A 27,935-nucleotide genomic window follows, 5' to 3' on the forward strand; every position below is an offset into this window, starting at 1 on the left:
CCCAATGCAGGGCTCCATCCCAGGACCCTGGGATCATGACCTGAGCTAAAGGCAGATGCTTAACCGACTGAGCCACCCAGGCGCCCCGAACCACCTCAGTTCCATCTGCAACCTAAATCCCCTTTTGCCGTGTTATGTGCCATAATCCCAGATTCCAGGGATCAGGATGTGACCATCTTTGGAAGACCGTGATCCTGCTGACCCCGCATGGCTGCTCCACTGATCTGTGGTGCAGGAGGAACTGTCCAGAAAGAAAGGGGGTCATTGTTTTTTCAAGTTGCCCTGTGAAACAGATTTAAGTAAAATAGTGACGTGAACATGGTAACACACTCAAAGTCCCCAAGTCATTTCCTGGCACATAGTAGGTGTTCGGTAAATGAGATCTCATGATTATGTTCAATGAAGGGCTCACCTGTGTCTCCAGTGCTGGGATGGGGCCCTCGTGGGAGGGTCCCCTGTCTCATCTAGCCCTGGCTTCTCTGCCTGCCAGCTCCCATGGGCGTGCGCGCACGCGTGCGCACACACACACACACACACACACACACACACACGCAAAAGCGCAGATGCAGACACACATGTAGCAGCTAACTTCCCTGCAGAACAGGGAAAGTCCTAGAGCTCTGCTTCCAGCTCCCACAAGCTGTGTGGCAGAATGGCCTTCTGGCATAAATAAAAATAAACCCCAGACGCTGCTTTTCAATCAGAGGATTAGCCTAAATGTTGTGAAACAGAAAGCATGAAATATGCATTGGAGAAAGAGCTCTCCCCACTCCTCAGCCTCCTTGCATGGCTCCAGGCAGCTGGCGTCTGTGTAGGGCTGCTCACCCGGTGAGGCTGGTGATGATTTGTGCACAGTGTCAGGAAATGCTGTTATGACATTATTAATGCTCCGCACTCCAGCGAAGGACAATGGCCTGTTGCCTCTTAATGTGCTGTCTGCGGCTGCAGTCGAGGCACATTAAGTGAGGATTTCAAACACCGTAGTAAACTGTTTGTTTCCTTCTTTCCTCTTCCAGCCCGGGCCCTGTCTGGGAGCTTCAGAAGCAGCCTTGGAACCTTGAGAAGGTGGGGGTGGCAGTCAAGGCTCTGACGCCCAAGAGGCTTCCGGGGGGGCCAGCGAGGGGGCAGGGGGCCTGCGGGGAACCCTTGAGTGCACCCAGGAGTGTTGACCTTCCTCCGGGGGCAGCGAGGGACATTGCAGTGGGGCCTGGCCCCAGAGAAGCTGGGCTGGCTGGCTGCGCAGGGCTGGTGGGCTCCCTGCTTTGCCCTCTGCTGACACCCCAGGGGACCCAGATGGCAGACCTCCGGTGAATTTTACTGGTCTTGCATAATGTTCTAAAAATATTGAGTCCGCATTTTACAATTATGCGATTGCGCGTGGGAAGTCCAGATTTCTGACTCTTGAAATAACTGGGCCCATACAAAGCAACGGTGCATGTCCCCTTTGGGGAGCTCTGGTCCTTAGCACTGCCTAACCACTGTGGCCGCTTCCCACTAGGTCCCTGTAGTAGGCCAAACAGTGTGCCCCCCCAAATTCAGGTTCACCTGGAACCTCAGAACATAATCTTGTTTGGAAAGAGGATCTGTGCAGAATGTAATTCATTAAGATGAGGTCATACTGGAGTAGGGTGGGTCCTAATCCAAAGACTGGTGTCCTTCTAAGAAGAGGAGAGGACACGGAGAGACACACATGGAGAGAAGGCCTTGTGATGATGGAGGAGAGATAGGGGGAATGCAGCTGCCAACCAAGGAATGCCAAGGATCTCTGGCCCCCACTGGACGCCAGCAGAGAGGCATGGGCCAGACTCTCCCTCAGGGCCTCCACAAGGAACCGACTTTGCCAAACCCTTGATTTAGGACTTCTGGCTGCCAGAACCTTGAGAGAACGGATTCCTCTTATTTTAAGCCCCTCCGACATGCTAGTTTGTTATCGTGGGCCTAGGGGATGACTAGGGCTCCTTCCCTTCTTTGCCTGGCCGACCCCTAGGGATCTTGAGTATGATACCCCTGCACAGTATGAATCACCCACTTCCCCCAAATCCCTTCCCCAGAGTCCTGCTCCCCGTTTCTGGACAGAGGCCCTCCAGCCCCCCAGGGCCTCCTGCTGCTCCGGGCTTCTGAGCCTCCAGCCAGGCCTCAGGCCCACGTGGAGGGCTGCAGGGGAGACCAGGAAGCGCTGTATTCCAAGTGCCCAGGCTGATGCAGTCTACGGCCTGATGCCCACGATGGGCTAGCCTGTGGTTCTGTTTGTAGCCTCAAGAGAGAAAGAGTGAAAAGGGGATGTTTTTGGGATCTGGTACGACCTGTGCCCCCCAATTCCTGCTTCTCTAATCTCTTCTAGTTTGTTTAGGGTGGCTCTGGTTCCTTCTCAGAAGGCCGTGGCTATTTCTCTAGAACCGTGGTTCCCCATCCTGACCAGTTATGTTGGCATAACCCATGGCATTAAGAAAACAAATGTACCCAGGCCCCATCTTTGGGATGGAATCAAGGTAGGGAGATTCTGTTCTGTTAGGTTCTGCAGGGGATTCCGCTGAGTCTGGGCTGAGAACCTCTGGCCTGGAGGGCAGGGTGTTGGCTTGGGTTCCCCGGAAGTAGGTTCTCAGACAAGGATGCAAGTGCCCGTAGTTTATTTTGGAGGTGACCCTGGGAGCGTGGACAGAAGAGTAGGGGATGAGGCAAGGAGGGGAAGAAAGCCAGCACGGGGTGTGCTGCAGAGCCGGCCACCACCATGGGCAGCTGGAGCACAGTCTCACTGCGGAACTCTGGGAGCCGATGTGGAACATGCAGGAGCATCCCACCCGAGGGAGAGGGAAATGGGTATCTGTCCGTTCCTTGAGGGCTGCTTCCAGGGCATTAGGGCCCTGACACTTCTGTCTTGCTCTTGCATGTTTGAGCATATTCCCACAGCCAGAAATAAAGCCTCAGGCAGTGTTGCATGTATCTTCGGTAATCTGCCTTTTGGCCTGCAGAGGTGCATGCCCACGGAAAGGGTGGGGCACCGACAGCGTCCACGCACGGAGACGGTAGCAGGAAAAATCATAACTGCCGAACGCGAGGACTCACAGGCGCCAGGCAGCGGGCTGCTGACATGCACCAGCCGGTGCATTTTCATGTCCCCCTGGGAGGCAGGCTCTAAAGAGCCCGACTGACGGCCAAGGAAACTGAGGCACGAAGAGAGCGTACCCGAGGTTGCATGACTAAGGATTCACAAACTTCCTCCTAATATCTACAACAGACAGCACGCAGGACCATTTACCCTGGTCTTTACCGTAGACGAGAGGCCGACAAGACAGGAACGGCCTGAAAGGAGGCGGCTGGCTGGTCTGGCTCGCAGAGTTATCTTCTACTGTCTACCCCACACCTCCCTGCCTGGCCACAGCCTGCTGGCAAATGGCAGCGGGCACCTTCTCTTGCCTACCTCAAAGCCCACGTGCTAGAGAGCAAGGCCCAGAGGGGATGGAGAAGACCCACTCCCGCCTTCTGAGCCCAACCAGACGTGGCTGTGCCTCTCCTCCACCTCTGGCCTAAAGTGCCAGAAGCATTAATTCCGCGCCCCCCCCCCCCCCCCCCCCCGCCCTGAGCTTACAGGAGAGACACACAATTGCAAGGGCCATTTCATTCCTCAGTGTAGATATGGCGTTCACCTTGACATCAGGGTTGTTTTTTTTTTTTAAGATTTTATTTATTTATTTGACAGAGAGAGAGACAGCGAGAGAGGGAACACAAGCAGGGGGAGTGGGAGAGGGAGAAGCAGGCTTCCCGCGGAGCAGGGAGCGCGATGTGGGGCTCGATCCCAGGACCCTGGGATCATGACCTGAGCCGAAGGCAGACGCTTAACGACTGAGCCACCCAGGCGCCCCGACATCAGGGTTTAAATTAGTGCCTGGGTGTGTGGCTGGTGTGGGCCGGGCAGAGACCCCCTGCCCTCAGATAGCTCCTGGGCCAGCCTGCCATGATGCCTGTCTCCCGCCACCATTCGCCACTCCTCTGCACCGAGGCATGGTCGGCATGTCCTTGTTCAATGCAGGTTTGTTACCTAGCTGGAGTAACATTAATCTGCCAACACCAATTCATCGTCTGTTTTCATGTTAGCAGAGAGCAAGGCGAGGTGATGGAACACGGGACAGGTGAATTTTGATGAAGAAGGAGCAGGAAAAGCAGGAGCATGGGTCATCGCTGGTGAGAAATGGCTCAGATGGGGCCGGGAGGGGGGCTAGCAGAGGGGGTGGGGGTGAGGGCCCCAGCGGGATGGGACTAGGGCCGGGTGGTTGAAAAGAAAGGTTTTCTCCTCTTCAGAGCCAGACTGCACAATCATTGCCAGGGATGGAAGGACCCTCAGGGTCATCTGTGTCCTTTTACACGTGGCCTGAGGCCTGGGCTCTTCCTAGCAAGGTGCGTCCATGTCTGTGCTTGGTCAAGGTCTGGGCGGGCAAGTGCTGTTTCTGCCTGAGTGCTTTCTCAAATGCGGGCCTGGCTCTGGTAGCTGCCCTGGCTTGATGCACTGGGAGAAGCCGCTGACCCACCGCTGCAGCGGAAGACGCATCTCCAAAGTCAAGAAGTGGAGGAGGTTGGGGTGGAGGGCACGTAAATGCTTTATAGAGTTGGAAAGAGCCTTAGCCAACTTCAGGTCACTCTCGTTTCATAGTGGAGAAACTGAGGCTCTGGAGTCTCCCTGACTTGTAGGCGTCAGCCACTGGTTAATGGAGGATCTGAGACTAGACCCCCGGTCTACACAGCGCGGTCTGGTTGCTGGGCTCAGTGGAAGAGCACGAACAGCGCAAGAGGCGGAGTTTGAACTCAGCTCAGTAAGTAAAGGGGAGCCACGGCAGTTTCTTCCAGACAGGGCCAGAGGATGGGTGAGGGCTGCAGAGCGACGTCAGAGCTGGTGTGAAGGAACCAGGGCAGAAGCCCACGAGGCGAGGGGCAGAGGCAGCGACCAGAGGAAGGGGGGGGTCTTCGCCCAGCGCCGACCTTTTCTGTGCTCCGCAGGAGCCGAAAGCGGGGCTGGGGACGTTACACAGGCTGGAGGGAGGCGCAGGGACCACCCCCCCAACCCGGGCCGGGAGGACGCGCTGCCGAGCCGCAGCCACGAGGTGGCGCCGGCGCGCCGAGGAAGCGCGGCGGCCGCTTCTGGGCCGCCCCAGCAGCCGCTCGGCCGCCTCCTCCGAGGAAACAATGCGGCGCCTCCCCGCGTAGCGCGGCGCGGGGCCGGACGCCGGACACCCGACACCCGAGAGCGGGCGGCAGAGCGGGCGCGGGGCGCCCTCGCCGAGAGCCATGGGCGCGGCGCGGTGCCGGGCCGGGGAGCGGCGCGGCCCGGAGGCGCGGGGGGCCGGGGCGCGGGCCCGGGGCCGCCTCTAGTCGGCACCGAGGGCGCGGGCCCGGGGATGAGGGCGCCCGCGGCGGGGAGCCCGTCTGCGCGCCGCGGCGCCGTCTCGCCCAGCGAGCGAGCCCGAGCAGGCAGACGCACGGCCGGCGGTCGGGGGGCGCGCCGCCTCCCGGCCCCAAAAATGTGAAGCGGGGAGGGCGGAGACGCAGAGACGGCCCGGCTGGGCGCCCTCGCCGCCCTCCGGCAGCCGCGTCGCTCCCCTTGCCCGCCCGCGGAGGCCGCGCCAACCCCGCCGGCTGCGGCCGGAGCAGCGAAGCCGCCGAGTCCCCGCGCCCCCCCGCCTCGCTCGGACCCGGCTTTGGCCCGCAGCGGGTTCGCTGCCGGGACGCGGCGGGAGCAGGGCCCGGGACGGTGCGTCTGGCCTCGCCCGCGGCTCCTCGCCCAGACAAGTTTGAACAATGATCACAGTCAACCCCGATGGGAAGATAATGGTCAGAAGATGCCTGGTCACCCTGAGACCGTTTCGGTAAAGTTCTCTCCCGGTTGGCGCGGGGAGGTCTTTTTCTCCGAGGGGGCGCCGGGTAGGGGTGGGCGAGGTCGTTCCTGAGAGGGTGCCTGTCCCAGTGGCAGAGGGGGCGGTTCGTGCTTCAACCCCTGTGGTGGCCAGTGGGGCTGTGAAAGGGATGGAGCCGAGGTTCGGGTTTGGGTGGGGAGGGGTGGGCAATCTGAGACGTGTCTCGAGTTGGTCTAGGTTGGAGAGGACTCGGGATGCGAGGGTGGGAATGGGGGCAGAAAGCACCCAGGTTGTGGTCCTGGGCCTCGCCCCGGGCGCCCCTTTCCTGCCCTTTGGGGTCCTTCCCACTTTGCAGACGGCCCCACCCGGTGGCGAAGTTAGTGCGCTGTGCAGGGCGGCACCCCCATCTAGCGTGCGCCTCGAGCCCTGGGTTGAGTCCTCCACCTGTGCCACCCCTTTGCCCCCGCCTTCTGCTCGCACTCCCCTTCTCGCTGCGGGGTGTGGGCCTATCTCCATCGGGAAGGTCCTCGAGATCGGAGCAAGGACCGCTCCAGCCCTTCTGCTGGGAATTCGACCCTGGATCGCGGGCCATGGAGGGTTGGCGGCAGGGGCGGCGCTGTGGGGCTCCAGGGCAGCGGGAGCCGGGACCTCCGGGAACCTCTGGAGGCAGGACGGGGGCGAAGATCGATCCCCCCCACCCCAATCTCGGGCGACCAAGGCTAGGCAGGGCTGGGGCCACGCGGGGCTGGCTGGTCTCTGTTGAACCCATCCCGGGGGCCCCAGAGCCGGGTAGGGCCGGCGCAGCTCTCTCCTCTCCCTGGAGCCTGCGGAGTTGGCCTGCGGCCTGGGTCAGGGAGGAGATGCTAAGCGATGGGTGCCCAGCGGGGTGGGAGAGCCACCTTGCCCAGGGAGACTGGGCAGCAGAGGGCACCTAGGGAGGGGTGGGAGTTGCACTCCCCACAGGGCCACGGGGTGGGTGTGGTGCGGGTGCGGTCCACTCTGCTGGGGCAGGAAGTGGGCAGGCAGAGGCGCCAGAGGTTTGCGCTGCGGGAGGGGCGGGCTTTGATCCCCCGCCCCTGCCAGGCCCCCGCTGGTCTCCCTCTCAGCCCCTGGCGGGGAGACCGTGGCTCAGGTGTCTCCGGCCTCCCCAGCACCTCCTGGGTGGGCCGGGCCTGTTGTGTGGAGCTGAGGAGACAGCTTTCGTGAGGGCAGGGGTCATGATGGACCACCACCATCTGGAGCATGCGGGAGGGGAGGATCGTAGAGCTGGCGGTGCTGAAGGTAGGGCCTAGGGCAGGAGACAGGGAGGTGGCTGGAGCCCCAAAAGAGCCCTGACAGAAGGTTCCCACGGAAGCAGGGCAGGAAGTGGGCATCTCTGGAAAGGGCCTTACTCCTCCAGGGAAATCCTCCAATCCCCGGCTGACGCTGACCATTTACAGGGTCCTCTTCCCGAGTCTGCCGCCCCATGTTGACCCCGCCTTCCAAGTCATGGGAGGGCCAGCCAACTGGGTGTCCAGCTTTGACTGGACATTTTCTGGTGCAATTGGAGGCAGCCGCGGTAGCCAGCACCACGGACAGCGCCCGCTCCCCAGAGCTCCTTCCCTCTGGGGTCCTGACTCTTCCGGGCTCTTATCTGAAGGCAGGATTCAGAGGGGGGATTGCATAGGTTCCCCTCCCCTCGACTTGTGTGTCTTCACCTAGTGTCTCCCTAGGCTGCCCAGAGACCCACAGCCACCAGTGGAGTCTTTGTATCCCCTTCAGATGGAGGGGGGCTGGCCTCCCACCACGTCACCTCTACTTGTTAGTTTTTAAGGGCAGACTGGGGGCCCTGTTCCCCCTGTTTTCCCTCTGGCAGGAACCTTATTCTGTAGTTGCTCCTGGAATGTAGCTTGAATAGATAACATGGGTGGACGAAACCATTTTAACTTGAATCTACTGTAAATGGCCCTAGGATTGAGGTCCGGCAGAGAGAGATGCAGATGAGGTGCGTTGGGGACTCCAGATTCTGGGCTAAAAGTTTAGACCCCTTTTTCATAGCAGGTGTTTGGACCCTGCAGCCCAGGTCCCTAGCTCTAAATACAGTCCCCATAGCTGTGGAGAGGGTTTGGGGAAGTGAGGGACAATAAACTTGAGGAATCCGTCCTTGTCCTCAGGCTGGGAGGACGAATAGTTGATTCCCTCAGGATCTTCCTGGGTGTGCAACCACCGACCTCCTCCACTGTTTCTCTGGCTACTGTGCTGAGAGCAGCCTGGCTTCATTTTGGGATCCCAGGGCCTCATCCCCAAGCGTGGTGGAATTCAGTGAGGGGGTCCTTAGAGGGGAGGGAGCAGTGTCTCTTACGCTGTCTCACCTGTCCTCCCTGTCCTCTCCCGGGGGAAGCCCTCAGTGCTTTCTCTGCTTTGGGGGTTCTGCACCTTCTCTGATTTAATCTCCAACAGCTTCATTTAAATATGGGGTGGGAATTTTGTTGTGCTTTTATTTTCTTCTGCAATTGTGTGTTTTCTTTAATGGGCCAAGTTTTAATTAAATACTGCTCTGCCAGCTTCAAATAATGAAGATTAAAATGCATAAAGCAGGTCTTGCCTGGAGATACAAACGAATGTGGGCTTGAGGGTGGCGGGTGCAGGTGAGAGGGCTGGAGGCCTCTAGCGTGATTTGTGGGGGCTCCCTGTGGTGCGCCTGGCTCCACATGAGATGGGGTTCCTCATCCTGACCAGGGTGGGAGACTCCCTTTTCAGCTCCGCCAGGTTTGCAAGTCCTCTGATACATTCAAGGTCCCAGAACAACTGCCACCTCTGGCCTCCCCCACGTTGGTTAGCTCAGTTCTCCTGTTTGGGACCCAGCACCTGGTGAGGAAGCAGCAGGAGCCTGGGGTTTCCTGCTGTCCCCCTGGGGCTACCCCAGTGCCCGGCACCTGGGAAATACTCAACTGTGTGTTGAAGGAATGAACAAGAGTCCTGTTTTGCCCAGCTCTCCTGATCCGTGCCCCGGATGACCGCCCATGCACTGGTGTCCACTCACTCTGCCCAGTCCAGTGCGGACAACTACTATGTGTCTGCCTGGTAGAGATGTGGGTTAGGGAGACTCTGGGCCCTGCCCTTGTAGATCTTACCCTCTGGTAGGGGTGGGGGCACACGCCACCCCCCTCGAACATGATAAGGAGGTGTTCAAGCCAGCGCCGTGGCAAGACCTGTGTGCACAGCGCTGAGCTGGGCGCAGGTGAATGACGGGATCCAGGTGGGTTCCGTCTGGACTAGTTACTTGCCCTCTGGCTGCCATCAGCGCCTGCTGTTTCCATTTATACCAGTGGTTCTCAAACTTTAGCACGTGTCAGGATTGCCTGGAGAGCTTGTTAAAACACGTTGCTTGCACCACCCCCAGAGTGTCTGATTTGGTAAGCCTCGGACTGGAGCCCAAGATTTTGCATTTCTAACAATCCCAAGGTGATGCCGGTGCTGCTGGTCTGGGGAGCACACATTGAGAACCTCTGCTAATGAGCCAGGCTCTATCTGGAGGCTGGAACTTGCCCGAGCTATGCCTGTATCATTGTCCCTTGGGGTTTTGTGTGAGCCTCATGGCCAGCTCCTTGTAGTCGAGCTCTCTTTATTCCAGGCTCAGCCCTGGATCTTTTGTTCCTCCATCCATCTGTTCCATCCTCACTCCCTCACCCACTCATTTGTACAGAGCCTTTGCTGGATAGGGGTGCATTCCACTGACCTGTTTCTGACCTGCCCTGTTGCTCTCTGCAGGCTCTTTGTCCTGGGCATCGGCTTCTTCTCACTCTGCTTCCTGATGACGTCTCTGGGAGGCCAGTTCTCTGCCCGGCGCCCGGGGGACTCCCCCTTCACCATCCGCACAGAAGGTATCTTGGTGGGGAAAGGGGAGTCAGAAATGGGTGCAGGTGTTTGTGGGTTGAGGAGAAGGAGGCCCTTGAACCTAGCAACTCAAGGGACTCCCTGAGGCTCTGTCCCAGGGATCCAGGCCACCACATCTATGGACGTGGGAATGGAGAGGGGCCTTGGCTCAGGCTATGTGACCCCGCATGCTGTTATGGCTTTGGTCCTGGCTGTGATCATCGGGCTTCTTCTGGCCCAGACTCTCCGGCCAGGGATGGGCCTTTGAGTTAGGGCTTCCCAGGCATCAGAAGAGGCTGCTTGAGTTGCTTCTCTAGTGTGTTTGTGGAGGGGAGTGTTTCTGAATGACACTTGTCCCTTTGAGACTCACATACTCTGTGCTTTTGACACACGCAATGGCCACAGCCGAGGGGGTGGGGGTGGGAGAGGCAGAGGGCAGCCTGGCCATGGGCTCACGTGTCTTATCCTTGAGCTCTTGGGACACAGTCCAGACCTTTGTGGCTCCTTGTGAGGCGGTGGAACAGGGGTTCAGAGCACAGGCTTTGGGGACCAGATGGACCTGGGTTGTACCTGTTTCATTATCTACCAGCTCTGTGCCATTGGCCAAGTCACTGAACTCACCTACAGGGAAGGAAAGGGGTGGGATTGAATGAGCTCACGTCATGGGTGTGTGATGGGGTCCAGACCTGGGAGACCTCCTGAAGATGGGCCCTCCTCCCTTCTCTTTCTACTCAGTGAAGAATGGCAAACAGTGCAGAGTCCTGCTTAGTGGGTCACGGGGGCTCTTCTGGTCACCGTGGGAAGGAGGGACACAGGGTGGTGGGGTAGCTGGGGCAAATAGGGTTTCTGGAACTCTTCAGCAGGCTGGCTCGGTGGGCTCTCCCCTGCTACTCTGGGGACGTCTCTGGTTGAAGTCCACTTTCTCAAACCCCCAAGGCCCAGCTGTGTGGCTTCCCTGTTCCCAATGGCAAATATACCCTCAAGGAGCATGTGCTGTCATCTAGGGTGGGTGCTCCAAGGGGCACTTGTTATGCCATCTGGCATCTCATCATTAGATCCATTCCTTAGGTTTAACATGTACTTCTTTAAACTTGCAAAGCTCCTGGCAGAAATTTCACATTTATTAGTCATTCAAGCCTGAATGTAAATTAACGTATCCCCCCTCTGACTCGCAGAGATGCGTCAGTCTCTCTGAGCTCCAGTTTTCTCCTCTGATAAATGGGGACGATACCTGTCTGCCCAGGATTGTCATGAGTCGTGTTAAGATAACACATATGAAGGGGCTTGAGCAGCATCTAGCAAGTAGTACAAGCTCCATCAATATTTATTGGATGTGTTCAGTCTGAGATGGGGACACTGCAGAAAAGGTTGTTTAGGGAAAAGGGCCGAGGAGATGCTGGGATTTCTGCATAGGAGATGGGCGTGAATTGAGGCTGAAAGCGGGGGGGGGGGGGGGTGGTGGTGGTTGTGAAGGCACACTTGAGGGGCAGCTTGGGGAGGGGTACTGGAGGTCACGGGTGCGGGAGTGGATGATGGGGGACATGGAGTGTGAGGAGATGGGGTGTAAGGAGCGATGCTCAAGCCACTTCTGGAGAGGGGGCGTATCCCCTTGGGTGGCTGCTACAGGGGGCTTGAGGAAGCTGGACCTCCAGAAAGGTCAAGGATCCAAGAGATGGGAATTGGGGGCTGGGGGAGGAGAGGTGTATGGCTAGGCTCTGGTTCTTCTGCTCATCTCCCTGGCAGGGGATGGGGCCAGTGCCCCAAAGTACAAGGGGCTTGTGGGAGCCCTGCCGAGCTGTGCACTGTGCAGTTTTGCCTGGTAGAGGAGGTAGGAGTCCCAACTCCAACCAGATCTATGTCTCAGGGGTGGGCAGAGCCCTGGAGGGGAGAGGACTTCCCCAGGGTCACGCAGTTAGATTAGAGGGGTGTGTGTGTGTGTGTGTGTGTGTGTGTGTGTGTGTACATGCTCCAGCTTTCCATTGGAGCTTACGCTGTTTTGCAGAATATCCACAAAAGATTAGAGGTGTGTGTGTGTGTGTGTGTGTGTGTGTGTGTGTGTGTGTACATGCTCCAGCTTTCCATTGGAGCTTACGCTGTTTTGCAGAATATCCACAAACTGAACGCATCATGCAACCAGCAACCTAGACCAAGAAACAGAGCGTGATCAGCCCCCAGAGGTGCCCTCATGGCTCCTCCCACTCATTACTTCCCCAGGGATGTCAGGACCCTGACTTCTCACAGCACAGAGCTTTGCCTGTTTTTCAGACTTTATGAGAATGGAATCACATAGTGGCTTTTCTTTTGTGTGTGCCGTTTTTTCCCCTCTCGTTATTACATTTGTGAGAGTCATCCGAGTCATGCTGTGTGGTTGTAGACATTTGTCTTCACTGCTGTTGTGTGAATTCCATTGTGTGAATGCACCGCGTGATGTTTACCCACTCGACTGGTGGTGGACATTTGGTGTTTCCAGTCTGGGGCTGTGTGGCTAGTGCTGCTGGGAACATTCTGGTACCTGTATTCTGGTGGACACACACAGGCGTTTATGTTGCGTACGCAGAAGAGTGAAGTGGTCGGGTCTCCGGTCTGTTGTGACATCCGTTCTCGGAGCCAGTTCAGCCACCTAAAGCCTTTTCGCATTTCCTGGTCCCTGGGCTGGAAGCTAAGTGCCTAGAATGTGGAACTGAAGGTGGGGAAGGGGAGACGGACAGGAAGGGAGGCCTGAGACTTCTGGAGAACTGACCCTGACTCGGTCCACATCCCAGTTCTCTTTGTCCCCCCTGGTTTCTTTCACGCTCTTGGATTAAGTCGATTTTTTTGGAGAGACCCAAAGCAGGGACTTGGAAGAGCCCCAAGTTTACATTGTGGGTTTAACAGCCTGATTCTGCAAAACAGGCCTCCTCCAAAGACACCCCCACACTGTGCCTGGAGCAGCCCTGCAGGAGACCTGGGAGGGGCCAGCATTTCTGCCTGGGAGCCACCTCAGCGAAGGACTAGGGCTGGAAGGGGGGCAGGTGGAAGGGACTTGGGGAGGGAGACTGGAGGTCATGGGTGGGGGTTGGGTTGTTGCATTGCTTTAGGTCCCCCATGTCTATGCAGCCCCAGGGCAGAATCGGGAGAAGGAAACTCAGGAAGGCACTGCCATTTAGGAAAACAAAACAGAACAAGATCCTTGCATTGGTCAACAAAACCATCTGAGCACAAATGGGGGAGACAGTCTGTCGTGTCCTGGCCTGTCAAGCCTGTGAGGGAAGTGGGTCCCCCCAGGACGAGGCTGGGTGGGGAGAAGAAGGGTGTTCTCTAAAAGGAGGAGGGCCCTACTAGAGCCTCTGTGGACTGTGGTCTCCCGGAGGAGGCTCTGGATTCCCCCCGAGGCCAGTTTATATTTTGTGATAAAGTTCTCTAATTTGGGGATAAAAATGTGACAGACATCTCTTTCTATATTCTGCACACTTGTCTTAAGATTCAGGAGGGGGAAGGAGGCTGACAGGAAGCATGACTTGGAGAAGTCTAACCTCATTCCCTCTTGCGGTGGGTGGGCCTGACTTGGGCCTTGGGGGAGGGTTTTCTCTCCCAGATGGGGAGGGGTTTTTGCTTGCCCCCTCACCAGACCCCAGTCCCTCCTCCCTGCCTCCTGGGTCCACTTCCCCTCTCTTGTCCTAAGGAGGAACTTGCTTCCCTCTTAGGGACAGGGGGTGGGATGTGAAGTTGTGTGTGAGGCCTCTCTCCTGATGTTGCTGCAGGTTCCCCGAGCCTGTGTGCCCGGCTGTTACTGGCTCTCTATCTTGTCTGGAAGGAGTAGAGGTCAGAGGCTGTCTCTGGGGAGAGGCCTGCAGGCGGGAGGACCTGGGTTCAGCTGCACGTGGCTGCCCTGAGGTTACCCTGGGGCCTGGCCCTGCCAGACCGTCCAGCCCCCCAGCCTGGATTTGAACCTGGGGAATATCAGAAAAATATTTCCTTGCTCCGTGGCTGGCTCTGGCCTTGGACCTCGGTGCTAGGCATCTCTTCCCCTCAGAGGCTGGTGATGGATGGGTGGGCCAGGGCCCAGGGCCTGTCCTTGTCTCCTCTGCTGCCCCGGGCCCCGAGCCCCAGTGGCCTCAGAGGGCTTCTGTTGTGGCTGTGTGCAGACGGACAAATGTGCTCATTTCTCCAGCTGGACAAACACTAAGTCATAGCCCCTGTTTCAAGGGCCAGGGAGGTCTCTTTTATCTGGCGAGGTGGGGGCTCCTTCAGTTTCTAGGAACCAGCAAGAAAGGGCTGGGGTGGGGACAAGAAAGGAGGACAAGGCAGGGGACAAGGGAAGATTGGAGAGACAGACAGACAAGCATGTCCCTGTCTGGAGGGGAGGAGAGCTGAGGGGAGGGGAGGGGAGGGGCCTGGGTGGGTAATAAAGCACCTCTGTCTCTAACTGTGAGGAGCCATCTCTATCTCCTGGCACCCGGCTTTCCTTATTTATATGGAAATATGGAGGGAATGCTTGTGAGTCCTGAGATGTGTCGCTGGGGCTTCACATTAAATACACTTCAATTTAGCCGACACCGGGAGCGGTGAGGTGGCTCAGGGCAAGCCATGGCGAGCTTGCTCCGCTGACAGTCGGGGGTGGGCGGTGGCCGCAGGGAGCGTGTCCTGTGTGTCCTGCAGGAAGCTCCCCGGACGGGCAGCTTCCAGTCTGTGCCATCTGCAGACGGCAGGGGCTGCCCTGAGCCCTGGGGACTGGGGAGGGTCTTGTGGTCTTGGTCCAGTCTGATGGAGGTGTCCTTACAGACCCATCTGAGAGGGACAGTGTATCTCCTTAGCCGCATCCCTAAGCCCTTGGGTCTTCTGGGGTCATTCTTTCTGTTGACATTTTCTTTTCTTTTTTTTTTTTTTTAAGATTTTATTTATTTATTTGGCAGAGAGAGACACAGCGAGAGAGGGAACACAAGCAGGGGGAGTGGGAGAGGGAGAAGCAGGCTTCCCGCTGAGCAGGGAGCCCGATGCGGGGCTCGATCCCGGGACCCTGGGATCATGACCTGAGGCGAAGGCAGACGCTTTAATGACTGAGCCACCCAGGTGCCCCTGTTGACATTTTCAAAGAAGTGGCTTAATCCCTCCTATGAGGGGCGATCCAGAGCCCCACATATCTTCAAGGATCTCTGGGGCGGTTATGTGCCCCTGGCCACCTCTTGCTCTGAGCTCCTGCTTCTGTGAATTACCCTGCTCAGTTTCTCCCCTCCTGCGTCCTCTTTGTCCCCGACATTGACCTAGTGGGAAGGGTACCCTTTCCCCCAATTCCTGGCACAGAGTCGGGATGATGGCGTGGGGGCTGGGACCACTGCTCAGCACAGCAAGCAGATGACAGTTCCCTCTTGCATCCCTGCAGCTGGAGACCCCCACCCCCATCCCGCATGGCCGCTTTGGCTGCCCCGCCGCCCTGGCCCTGAGCCCCTGTGCCTTGTTCTCTCTCCTCTCCCAGACTGAACCAGGAATCTCCAGTCTTCTGACTTGAATATGCAGAGTCATTTCGCTTTCTCTTTGTCTCACTGCTCTGGGCATCTAGACTCCTAGACTCTGCTCTGGCCCACCCAGGGTTTAGTAAAACACAACTGAGCTCTCTCCCTAAGGGGATTCTGCCAGCTTTTATAGGAAAAGTTCTTTCCTCTCCTGTTACCCTAATCTCGAGAGAGGCAATTGGGGCAAGAGCCAAAACAGGAGAGAACCTCAGGGTTCGGTAAATCCAACGCCCTCATTTTGTAGGAGGAGAAACTGAGGCCCAGAGAAGGGAAGTGGCATGTCCATCCATCCTGCACCCATGCGGCTGGTGACAGCAGGTGGAGTACAGGCTTTGTCACTCGCACCCCAGCCTGTCCCCTGCCACGGTGCTGCCCCGGCTTTGCCTGGTTTCTGGGGTCCTGCAGCTCTCGGCCAGGTGGGGCAGTCATTGGCCCCAGCAGCTATTTAGCTGCCTGTGTGTGGGGCTGGGAGTGTGTGTGTGGGGGGGCTGTGTCAGTGAGGTTCCAGGGAGGGGCTCAGGCAGTGAGGAGGAACCAAGGAAGCTCAAGATGAGCTCAGACAGAGGGACAGCAGTGTGACAGGGCAGGGTGCCAGGCCTGAGACATCCCAGGGAGCATAGCACTGCTCTAGAAGCAGTGATGTGGGCTCAGCATCCCCGGGGTGCCGCATCTGCAGGAGTGAGCTGCTGCCCAGGCTCTGTGGTCCAGCTGGGCCTGGGTACTCTGGCCAGGTCGGCTGGGGGGCCTTGGTTAACAGGCTCTGACTTAGGGTGTCCCCAGTTGTGGTCTCACTCTCCTTTTTCATGCCATGCCTTTGGGGAAGGGACCACCCCAGCCTGAGCTGTGAGCATTGGCTCATCAGGGCTTCTCAGGGAGGCTGGGCAGGCTGTGCACTGCACAACTCCAGGAGTGGTACCCAGTAGTGGCCAGGTCAGATCATCTGATGTTCCTCTGTTTTTCTAGCTGAGGTGATGCGCACCCCCCGCACCACCACCTTTGTTTTACTCTGTGCTCCAAGCACTAGTTGAAAGCCAGGTATTAACGTTTGGATGGATGATGGGCTTGGGTGGGGGTCTCAGGGATGAGAATGATTTGAAAGACTAACCGTCACCCCCAACTTTGTGGAGTTGAAAGAGAGAGGGAGCTATTCATATCTTCTCGGATTGATTGACTAACTGGTTGAGTACTGAGGGAGTGGGGTGGGGCAGAATGGTGGGAGAAACTTGTTCACTTAACACAGTGGTGAAATTTTCCCATCTCAACTGGTTTGTTAAAAATCCACCCAGTTTTCTGAGAAAGGAAAGTGGGAAGACTGCTAGTTATTTCAGCTACTGGTGTGGAGATGGGGTAGAGACGGTGTTTCCTTCCTTCCTCTAGATGTGCATTTTTCACCAACACCTGACCCCACCCTTTCTCATTCTTGGACAACTGTGTGTGTGTGTGTGTGTGTGTGTTGGAGCCAGGGATCCTAGCTTTTGTAAGGAAACTGCAGTTCCCCCCAAAGCTCTGGATTCCATGGCCTGTGAGGGAACCCTCCCCGGCTCCTGGTGGCCTCCCTTCTGACCTCAGGTGGACTCAGTCAGCAGGGGAACCGAGCCAGGAGGTGACTTAGTCAATGAGAGAAAGTGGCAGTAGCCACTGAGCCAGCTCAGGCCCAGAGCCAGGGGGTCTGGGAGACAAGCAAAGCAGAAATGTCACAAGCAGCCTTGGTGACATGAAGCCTGTCTTGGCCCCCCTCTTCAGCTCAGTGCTAAGCGTGGAGCAGGGGAGACCAGCCCCTCGGGCTCCTCTCTTCTCCCCACCTCTGCCCCTGGGTCCCTGTGGCCTGCCATGCTCCCTTCTGCCCCCGGCTGGCATGGTGACAATGGTTGGCAGACAGGACCTGGTATTGTTGACTTGAGTTGGGGACCCAGAGGCTGATAGTGTTGCCATGACTGTCCCTGGGCTACAGAGTCCCGTTGAGGGGGGGTGAGAGAGGCAGGCGAGAGCCTCTCTTAGCTCACCGGGCCCCGGCCCTTTCTTTCTGGAGAAGCACATGCTGCTGGTGCCCGAGCCCGTGACCCCCGTGATTCCCATGCACACGGCCAACTTGCGGCTGCTGGTGATGGTGGTTCCTTGTCGAGGGCTTCTTAGCCACTGCAGCTGGCTGGCCACCCCACGGCAGGTGGGAAACAGCAGGAGTTGGCTGTCTCCGGGAGCCACCCTCAAGCAGTGACTGGCAGGAGACGGTGTGCACATGGCCCTCGCCCCCAGGGGGAGAACTCTGGGGCAGACTCAGCACCTGCTGGTTGCCCCAGTTTGGTGACTTGCCCTCTCTGGGCCCCCTCCCCCTCCCTGTGTCACCTCCTCAGTCCCTCACCGGGGCTTCCTTTACCTCTCAAATTCATGACTTGCCTTCAAACCCTTGTCTCGGGGTTTGCTTCTGGGGAACCCAACCTCAGGCCCTCCCGCCCCCGGAAGCCCCTGGAAGCATTCAGGTCTCCATGACTTGGTTCATTTGCTGTGAGAGGTTCAGAACTGGCCCTTGGGGGATGCAGGGAGGCAAGTTGGGGATTGCAGTGCCTGGACCTGAGTATCTGTGGACTGTTTGGAGGGACTGTTAAAACCTTCACAGGAGGGTGCCTGGGTGGCTCATTCGGTTAAGCATCTGCCTTCAGCTCAGGTCATGATCCCAGGGTGCTGGAATCGAGCCCCATGTGGGGCTCCCTACTCAGCGGAGAGTCTGCTTCTCCCTCTGTCCCTCCCCCTGCTCATGCTCTCTCTCTCTCTCTCTCGCAAAAATAAATAAATAAAATCTTAAAAAAAAGAAAAAAAACCCTTCACATGATTTGATTGAAAAGAAAGGCAGGGACCACTCTCCCACCCTGGTGTGTGTGGCCCCAATGATCAGGAATGACTAGAAAGGAAATCATGGGGAATCTCGGCTGGTTAATGGGATCTTGGTTGAAGCCCCTTGTTTTCATTTAATTTTATTCTTCACAAAGTCTCCCTTGCCCCTCAGCCCAGGAGTTGATCTTTGGGAACCCGAAGGCCAGCTGAGAGTCTGGACAAATTCACAATGGTTTTCTACTGGGGGGGTCTGGGAGAGTGGAGTGGGGAAGGGGTCTGGTGGGCCCAGAGGCTGGCAGGAGAATGACAGGGCCCTGAGCCCCTTGAACATGGGCTCACAGCCTCTTCTGTGCATGCACACCACGTGGGGGCCAAGCAGAGTGCAGGGTCCTGGGCCCCGGGCCCTAGAGATGGGAATCGGCAGATCGAGACTAGGGCCTGAGAATCTGGATTTTAACAGCCTGGCCAGGAGACTCAGGTGCAGAGTGGTTGGGTGAGTGCACTTTTGGAAGCCCTGATCCAGAAGTCCTGTCTGGACCTCGGTGCTGGGGGCCCTGGGGTTCCTACCCCCCACCCCCGCCCTTCCCTGTCTTCTCACAGACTTGAGATCAGGTCTAAAGCTCCATTTTGCAGGCGACAAAACAGAGGCCCAGAGATGTTAAGATGATCTCAGTAGGTAGGGAGCAGGGTTGGCCCAGGGCTCTGTACCCCAACACAGCAAAGTGGGGGATTCCCTGTCCTGCAGGGGTGAGCGGTGGGGTGGGCTCATTCTCCCGACCCCTCCTTTGCCTGGGAAAGTGGGAGTGGGGCTGGAGTTTGAGAGCCACCAGGTGGCTGCGGACGAGGCTGACTGTGCCCACACTCTGTCTGCAGTGCTGGGAGGGCCGGAGTCCCGCGGCATCCTGCGCAAGATGAGCGATCTGCTGGAGCTGATGGTGAAGCGCATGGACACTCTGGCCCGACTGGAGAATGGCAGTGAGCTGCACCGGGCTGCTGGGGACCAGCACTTTGCTGTGGACAGGTAAGGGGTACAGGAAGGGGGAGGGGGACTCGGGGGGGGCACCACACCGTGTGCTGGGCAGCCTCAAAATGTACTCCAGAGCTGGGGGGGGCACTATCGGTCAGCCCCCTTTTTACTAACCCGGCAAACACTTTTAAGAATACAGAAGCCACACAGTAATACAACCCAGAGCACATTTCCACCGCCGTACTTAACAGCTGTTAACATTTTGTCATGTTGGTGGCCCGACGTCCTTTTTTCCTTTTTAATAAAAATCACAGACGAAAGCTGGAGGGCCCTTTCCCTGCTTCCCCGTGGAGATAAGTGCCTTCCTGAGTTAGGTGTCCATTCTTCCAGTCTGCAGTAACCATTGGCATACACACACACACCATAAACACACAGTGTGGGGTGTTTATGGGCCGTATGTGAGTGGTATCCCACAGTGCATTTCCTGCACCTGCGTTTTCCACTCGACGCGACAGTTTTGAGCTCTGTCCACTTTGACAGTCACGTGTGGGATGTGCATATGGATGGGATGGCCCAGCGGTTGTCTGTCCGCTACCGATGGGCTTGGGCCATTTTTGCCAAAAAGAATTTCTTGGTTTATTCATTCTAAATATTCCCCTAGCGAGTCTTGAATGTCCAAAGATCTCTGAGAGTGGCCCCTGGAGTCCATGGTGTGAAACCAAATCATGTGTCTTAGGTGTGTGAGTGATCTGGAACCCCGGAGAAGGAGGACGTGTGAAGTCAGGGCCATCCCAATGGGGAGTCTTGGCCCTAGGCTCGGCTGTGGAGGGAGGGGCTTGCCGCCCACCCACCCCAGGGAGATGAGCTCCACATGACCTCTTTTCAGTACTGGGGATCTTTGTGAGGTGGATTTATTCCATGTGTTCTAACTGCTAAAAAGTAAGTTTGAAACCCACACTTTACACGATTTAGGAAAAGCTATACCTTGGCCGGTGTGACTTGCTAAAAGTGTTCTACTGAAAAATATAGTTGAAATCCACACTTCTAGACAATTTGTAGGAAAGCTGTAGCTCAGCCAATATGTGTGATGGAAAAGCCAAGGCTCCAGGCATTTCCTGTTTGGAGTTTGGCAGAGTCAAGTTTAAAGTGTTGGTGGCCAGTCCTGGTCATGGTGGGACCCTGCTGGCCTGAGGAAGGGGGTGTGTGTGACGGACCCCTCCTTTGGACTGGCGGGGGGTGGTCCTTTGCCCCGGAGCCTGTCTAGGCTGGGCTGCTGGCCGTGGCACCCATCTCACACTGGCCCTCCTGATCGAATGTCCTGGAGGCCCAGTTGGGTCACCAGATGTCAGCGTGACTACCATCATACTAGGTGGCACTTCCCAGAAGCTCACCGAGGGCCCGGCATCATCCTTACTCTGTTGCCTCAATGGTGTTGTCAGTCCCACCCCCGCTTTATGGGTGCTTCCATCTCTGCCACATCGAGGAGGGAACTGAGGCCCAGAGAAGTTCAGGAACTCACCCAAAGTTGCGCAGCTGCTAAGGGGCTGGGCCTGGCTCTGGCCTAGGCCAGCCAACTCCAGAGCCCATGTTTCTAACCACTGTGCTCTTGGTAGCCATTCACTAAACGTGCGGCTGTGTGTGGGTTAGTTTTTATTCCTTCGCAAGACTTCTCAGATCAATGAATTCACAGCTCAGGGGGAAAATACCCTTCATTAGCTCCTTGCCTTGATTTTCTTGGATTGGAAATGTAGGCACTGAAATGGTAGTGGTGGAACCCGGGGATGACACGTGATGATGGTGTCAGGAGCCTCTCCCAGTGCTTGGCTCCTGAGTGGGTTGCGTGGCCGTGCGCTGGGTGGATGCTCTCTCACCATCCCAGGATGAGTATCTGACAGAGCAAACTAAACCGATCCACTCATGAAATACGTCTTGGGCCTACTTAGTGCCAGGCATGGCCAGTGGTATTGGGGGTCCAGCGATGAGCCTTGTCCTCACTCCTGTGGAGAACACGGGCAGTAACCGACAAACAGAAATAAGTGAAACAAGGTCAGATACTGAGGCCTGCTCTGGAGGGTTAGGGGCAGGTGCCGAGGAAGGAACTAGTCACACAGGGCGGTCTAGGAAGCCCTTTCTGAGCTGGTGATATTTAAGCTCCATTCTGAATAATGGGAGGGAGCCAGCCACACAAGGAGCTGGGAGTAGAGAATTTGAAGTAGAGCGAGCAACAAGTGCAAAGGCCCTGGGGTAGGAGTAAGCTTGGTATGTTGGAGGAAAAGAGCCACTGTGAAAGCCAACATGGCAGAGTGGGGTGAGGGACAGGAGAGGCCAACAGGGCAGGTGATATAGGCTTTGTCAGCTGTGGCGAGTACTTGGGACACTATTCTGAGAGGTGTGGGAGTTTGCCAGAGGGCTTACAACCAGGGAGTGATAGGATCCGGCTTCTTTTTTTAAAAGATAGCTCCAACTGCTGTGTGAAGAAGGGAAGCAGGGGGGCTGGTGGCAGAAATGGGGAGAGGGAGGTAGAAGGATTGGGCTCCCCTGGGGTTCCCTCTGGGGCATGAGGTCATTTTCTCCTCTGTGTGCAGAGTCCATCTTCCTCTCTGCTGTCTGTGTCCCTCTAATCCAGCCCCTCACCCTCATAGCATCCTTTGCCCTCTCCTGCCTGCCCCCAGCATGCTGCCACCTCTCTGGGCTGCTGACCCAGCCTCTATCCACAGGGCTGCTCACCAGGGTGAGGGCAGAACACTGGCCCACTCTCCCTCCACGGAGCATCCTGCTGTGGGCGGCAGAGCTGAGGGTCAGGTGGCCTGCCTTTTTGGGTGGGGGGAGCTACTGTTAGCTCGTTCAACTGCCTCTCTGGTTTTTTCCAGTCCTGGCCTCTCCCTCCCTCCCCTGCCCTGCCCTTCATCTCCTTCGGAGGGGAGTCCATGCCACCTCCTAGCTCCATCCCGGGAAATAGCAACAATCCATCAAGACCAGCAGAGCCCATCAAACCCCGTAGGCAAAGCCATAAATTTCAGGGACATTGTTGCTTCTGGATTCAGGGAGAGAAATGGTGGGTGTGTCCAGGGCACGTTGGGGCAGTGCTGCTCGCTCACACCTCACCTGTGTGCAGACACTCCAGCCCCTGCCCCATCTTAACCCCCTGGAATGACCTACCCGGGCTAGGCAGGCGGGAGTCCTGCAGACGTGCGTGCTGCTGTGTTTCCAGCAAACTCTGTTCACCTGCACTTGGATTCCTCACTTCGAAATGATCCGTGGCCTAAATAACCCCCACAGTCCTCCCCCTGCCTTGCTGGAAGCTTCTGGACTGTTGCCTCCTGCCCATGGTTGGTATGTCCTCGGGGAAAGCAAATTTGCTTTTTTAGCCTCGGAAAACCTAATTAGGGGTTATTTGCAGATTTTCAGCAAATGGCATCGTATTATGTATCCTAAAGCCGAACAGTAATGATCTCTGAATTTCCCATAAGGCTCTCTGTAGCAGCAAAAACGACCAACGTTTCAGGCTGTTTTCATTGGAATCAAGTATGAGTCCGTAACTGCTGGGCGCGTCCGTGTGTGGAGTCCGGGCCAGGGTTTCTGGAGCCCGGTTCTCAGAGGGACCCTGCTGGGGAGGGGCAGCCGGCACCTGGCTGTGTGCACGGCCAGAGGGTCGGGACAGCAGGGCTGTGTTGGAGTGTCTGTTGCGCACTGCAGCGAGGGGCAGACTCGGGTGGCCGGCAGCAGGTCATGTGACTTCTCTGAGCCCCACTGTCCTCACCTGCCAGTGAGAGATAGCACTGAGGAGAGGGGAGACCCTGCCTCCCCCGCCGGCCCCTCGCTCCGCCCCAGCCCTTCCGCCCCAGGCCATGCCAGTCTTATCACTTCCATTGTCCAGACCCCCAACCTTGGAGTCAGCCTCGACCCTTCTGTCTCTCGCTTGTATCCCGTTCATCAGTAAATTGTCCCCACCTGCAGAATGTGCCCGGAATCCCACCTCTCCCCACTGCCCTCCTCCCACTGATTCCCAACTCAGCAGCCAGAGAGATTATTTTAAAATACCAATTTGGTCAGGAGCTTCCCGTGTTCCCCACCTCCCCCATAGCTCCCCGTCAAACCCCAGCCTCCCCCATAGCTCCCCAAATGCGCCCAGCCCTGTTGTCTGTCTGGCTCCTCCCCTGCTATCCTCCCACTTGCTCCCCGGGCTTCAGCCCACCAGCCTCCTCACTGTTCCTGCAGCACAGTGGTCTCCCTCTGGCCACGGGGCCTTTGCACAGGCTGTGGCCTCTGCCTGGGAAGATCTTTCCTCAGATCTGGCTGGGTGAAAGAATTCGTTTTCTTCCTCTCATGGTTTTCTCCCTCCCCTTCCTCCAGTTTTTCTCAAATGTCACCAACAAGTCCTTCCCAGAGGACCTATTTCAAATTGTACCCCCTCTCCCAGATTCCCCATCCCTTTCGTTCATCACCACTTCACCCTGTGTATTTTCACAATTTGCTTGTTCACTGTCTGTCTCCCGAGCTGGACCGGATGCTCTGTGAGGGCGGCGGAGATTTTGGCCCGCCTCACTTCTGGATCCCAGAGTTCAATAAGGACTTGTTGGAGGAAGGAAGGGAAGAGAGGCAGTGTGCGTGCCCTTGGGCACTCCGGGGGGTTGTGCCTGCGCCACCGTGCACGGCAGGACAGCGAGACAGAAGCCAGGTGCGTTCTGGCCACCGCCGCCCCGGACGAGTTCCTGTTCTGGAAGCTGAGGAGGTCGGCCCACCTGGGAGTCCCGGTTTCTGCTGCGTGGCTTGTAATGACCTGGTCGTTTCATGCTGGGCATCTGTCTTAGGAAAAGAATCTCAACTTAGAAACAGGTTTATGAACATCTTGGTCATTGACGCCTTTTTTGTAGTGTCAACAAATTTGAGCCACGGGGCACCTGGCTGGCTCTGTCAGTGGAGCGTGCGACTCTTGATCTCGGGGCTGTGAGTTCAAGCCCCGTGTTGGGTGTAGAAATGACTTAAAATAAAATCTTTAAAAACCCCACAAATTTGGAGCAACAACTTAAATGTCCAGCAGCGAGGAAACAGCACGCAGACCGTGGCACCTGCTGGACGCGGCTTATGCCGCCATCGAATAGGATTTGACAGGGACACTCGGGGATTTTAGTGATAAGTGACGATGTAAAGAGCAGGTTATGTAATTATGAACAGAGTTGGATTACAAGTGCGCAGAACTCAGTAAGAGTAAAGTAACAATAAACAGTGCAGCAGATCAAGATTCTTGTCCGTGGGGAATGAGATGAGGGTTTTTCCAATTTTTAACAAAAAACTCAAAAATGCTTCTAGACATTCTTGGCCACCTGTGGCCTGAGCAAAGAGCCTCTGGGGTCTGCGTGTGAGTGTGGGGGGTGGGGCAGGGGACACGTAACCTGGGAAGGCAACTTTGGGGGCTGCTTTCAAAGGCTTGCCTCAATTACGTCACACCCTGTGTGGGGGCCCCTTCCTAACAGGATAGCCTCCAGGTGGAGGTCGGGGCGCTGGCCTGGCCCCAGCACTGGAGAGAGCCCAGACTGGTGGAGAGGGAAGGGGGTAGCTGGGTGACAAGGTCAGTCAGTCCTCCAGGGTGAAAACCTAGCAAATACGAGGGTAAGTGTGAACGGGTTAAACGTCCTAACAAAGACAAAGATTCTCAACATCCAGCTATTTGCCGTTTGTAAGGCAAGCGGGGTACATATATACAGTAGGATCTCAATGTGTCTCAAGTAAGATATACATATAAGGTATTTAAAAAAAAATCCTCCGGAGAAGGCCAGGCCCTGGGATGTGGGGGCTGGCGTCTGGCTCCTGTGTCCCCCAGCCTAGCTTCAACATCCCGGCTTCGCCCCACTCGTGGGGCACTGATCCCTTCCCCAAGTGCTGAAACCACACATAGCTCGACTCTGGCTGTGTCCCTGTCAATAGAGGGGAGATTATCCATCCGTCTGCCTGCCTATTTATCTAATTGTATGTATGGATGTGTATATGTATTTCTTGGTGCACGAGAGAGAAGTGCTCTCTGCTCTTGCTTGGGGAGGGCTGGGGAGGGGCTGGCAGATCCTCAGTCGCTTTTGGAGCCCCCCACAGCATCCGGGGCTCTGGCCGGGGGTGAAGGGGGCCGAAGAAGCGGAGGAGGAGAGCCGCGAAGTTGCAGGGAAGCCTGGACACTGGGGCTGGAGTTTCTTACGTCCCGTGTGGTGTGTGAGAGAGCGGGGGACGGACGGAGAGACAGTCACAGAGAGAACATGTCTCCCTGTCCACGGCGCTTGTGTCTGTGTCTCCAGTAAGCATGTCTGTGGGCACCTGTGTGCAGAGTCTCCGTGTTTTAAAAGGAAAGCTACCGATTTCATAATAAAATAACAACTCCCAGCAAGCGAGCTGGCCAGCTGCCGGAAATCGATACTCTGTTAATTGAATGCAACCCTCATAAATCATGGGAGGAACACGAAATTCAACTTCCTTCCCCAGGCGTCCAGGAGAGCTTGTTCAAGGGGCCCGGGAATGAGGGCCAAGGGGGTGATTGCCTCAGGGGCTGAGAGGAGGGGCTGGGGCCTCCGGGTGCCTCTTGGGGGCCTGGCCTGACGCGAGGGGGTGACTGGAGCCAGGCCCAAAGGGAAGGAGCTGCTGGGCCCCGGCCCTGGGTGGTGGAGGTCGCAGAGCATCCTGTGACTGACTGCGGTGTTGGCTGCCTCTCTGGGGGGCCCTGGGGCAGTGGCCCGAGGCTGGCTGCAGCAGGGGCGGCCTTGGGAGCCAGCCGGCTCCAGGAGGCCACCTGTGCTCGGGCAGGAGGGGCTGGTGGTCCGTCTGTGGGTGCAAGGTAAGGGATGCTTGGGCAGGAGAACTTTGAATGCCATGGATACTAGACTACTCTCCGGGTGGCTCCCCAGGGGTGCCCAGAGGCCTGGCTTGGTGGGGGTGCCTGGTGCTTAACAGGTGTGCAGAAATCACAGGCCCATGTCTCGAGCTCTGGTGTGCCTCCCTACTTGGCAAATGCCGCAGGAAGGAGCAAGGCCTGGCGCAGGGGGTCAGGGTCTGAGTCCCCGCCCTGTCCCCAGCCCACACGCGACCTCAAGGACATCACTGACGTCATTTGGTCTTTTCTCCTCCATACGATAAGAGGAGGGCCTGGCAGGGCTCCGAGGTGTGCCAATCCCCAAACCCAGGCTGTTCTCAGGGCCACCATGCCCCCATAAGGCGACGGGATGGGTTTGGGCACACTGAGGGGGTGGCTCCCCCATGCAGGGCAGGTAAGAGCCCCTGGTGTGGGGGGCACCTGTTAGCCCTTTTCCCGTGGGGCAAGGGCAATGGTGACCTCCTTAGGAGGTGCCAGCGGATCCCGGGACTTGGCTCTCCCTCTTCCCACCTCTGTCCTGTCTGCTCTTTGCAGACTTTGTGTCTCAGGCCGGCTCAGGCCACTTCGGGCACGTTTGCTGGGAGAGAGAGGGCAGGGCCTCGTCCAGCCAGCACCATGCCTTGGGTGGCCCTCAGCCCTGAGGGCTGGGTCCTGGCTTCCCGGGACTGTGTTGCAGGGCTGGCCGAAGCAGCAGTACTAATAATTCATGACGATCATAAATAATACAAGCAGCCCCTGTCTATTGGGGACTGATTATGTACTTTGACCTTGACCAGTGGCCCGATGAGGAAGGTCCTAGCCAGGCCTGTGATGCACAGACGAGGGAACGAGGCTCAGGCAAGGAAAGGCCTGGCCCAGATCGTAGACCTGGAGGGGCTGGTGCCCGGCCTGCATGCTCTGCACAGCCCTGTGGTCTCAAGAACCTTGGCAACCACGGGACCATGTTTGTCGGGGGTGGGGTGTGAAAAGGTCCCGGGATTCTTCATGGAGTGTCTGCCCAGCTGGGGGGATGGTGGGACCCATTTGACCCGACGCCCCACTGGTCCTAAGAGCTTCCTGAGAGTGCAGAAGGCCCCCATCTTTTCTGCCCCTACCTGGCACCCACAGCTTACAGATTGGGGCTGAGAACCTCACTCTCCTCTTGCTGACCGTGCTGTGGGGAGCTGCCAGGCCGGTTACAGGGTTACTTGGCCAAGGCGCCTCCTTCCGGGGCCTCTCTGAAATCTCCAGCCAGCCCTCTTCCCGCCTCTCCCTGACATGGCCCTGGTTCTCAGCTACTCACACTCAGGCCGCCCCCTCACAAGCCCACCCGTTCAGGCTCATCTGGCTTACCCACCAAATGCACGCACCAAAGATAAAACAGGAAAGGAATAAAAATAAGCAACAAGTAGGACGGATTACCTCGGTCACTTGCACCAGCAGGGGGAAGACTGGGGGCATCGTCCCGGCCTAGCAGATACAATTCCAGGTATGTACCCTGGTAACAGGCCCTATAGGGTCTGGAGTGTTGTTGGCAGGGAGAGATGCCTTCTGCTGGAGCTCTTTCAGCCTTCGCCACCTGCCGGGGTTACTGAGGGCTCCACCCCCACGATGTCACTCCCTAGATCAAGGCCTTGGTCCTGCTGTCCTGCCCCCGTGCTCACCCTTAGGCACAGACCCTTTGCAGGTGAACTGGTACCTGATGACTTTTCCACGTAATAGCTGTGCGGCCCTGAGCAAGTAACTCAGCCTTGCTGTGCCTTGGTTTCCTCCTCTGTACAAGGGGGCCATTAGAAAGAACCAGGATGTTGTTGAGAGAATTGCCCGGGGTCCCATTGGCTGGAGGCAGTTGCGCCCCGACTTCCTAGTCTGTTCCCCTTCTTCGTGCTTCCCAGGCCATGGCCCTGCTGTGGTCTGCGGTCTCGAGGCATCTGCTTTCACTGTCAGTTATCGAAGAGCATCCCGGGGAGAGAGGACTAATCATAGATTATTTGACAATAGAAAGCACTGCCCAAATGCTAAGTCCAGTTTAATAACAGTGAGGCCAAGTCATTCCGTTTTGAACAAGCTGAGCTTGTGAAATCAGACAGATGCCACCTGCACTATTTAGAGCCCCTCTT

General features: G+C 57.1%; 1 protein-coding gene across 2 annotated transcripts in view; it reads left to right on the forward strand.

The window, feature by feature from the left end:
• The first annotated feature begins 5,656 nt into the window (after positions 1-5,656).
• The window catches only part of MGAT5B (alpha-1,6-mannosylglycoprotein 6-beta-N-acetylglucosaminyltransferase B), a 68,169-nt gene continuing 45,890 nt past the window's right edge, over positions 5,657-27,935 (forward strand). Inside the window, exons 1-3 of one of the 2 annotated variants that reach the window (XM_078066155.1) lie at positions 5,657-5,855; positions 9,594-9,706; positions 18,890-19,037. In XM_078066155.1, coding sequence (XP_077922281.1) covers positions 5,788-5,855; positions 9,594-9,706; positions 18,890-19,037 — 329 coding nt within the window. In that variant the 5' untranslated portion in view covers positions 5,657-5,787. The remainder of the gene's footprint in view (positions 5,856-9,593; positions 9,707-18,889; positions 19,038-27,935) is intronic. The other variant, XM_078066154.1, reaches the window with a different exon arrangement.

This window comes from Halichoerus grypus, chromosome 2 (genome assembly GCF_964656455.1).
Source record: "Halichoerus grypus chromosome 2, mHalGry1.hap1.1, whole genome shotgun sequence".
Lineage (NCBI taxonomy): Eukaryota > Metazoa > Chordata > Mammalia > Carnivora > Phocidae > Halichoerus > Halichoerus grypus.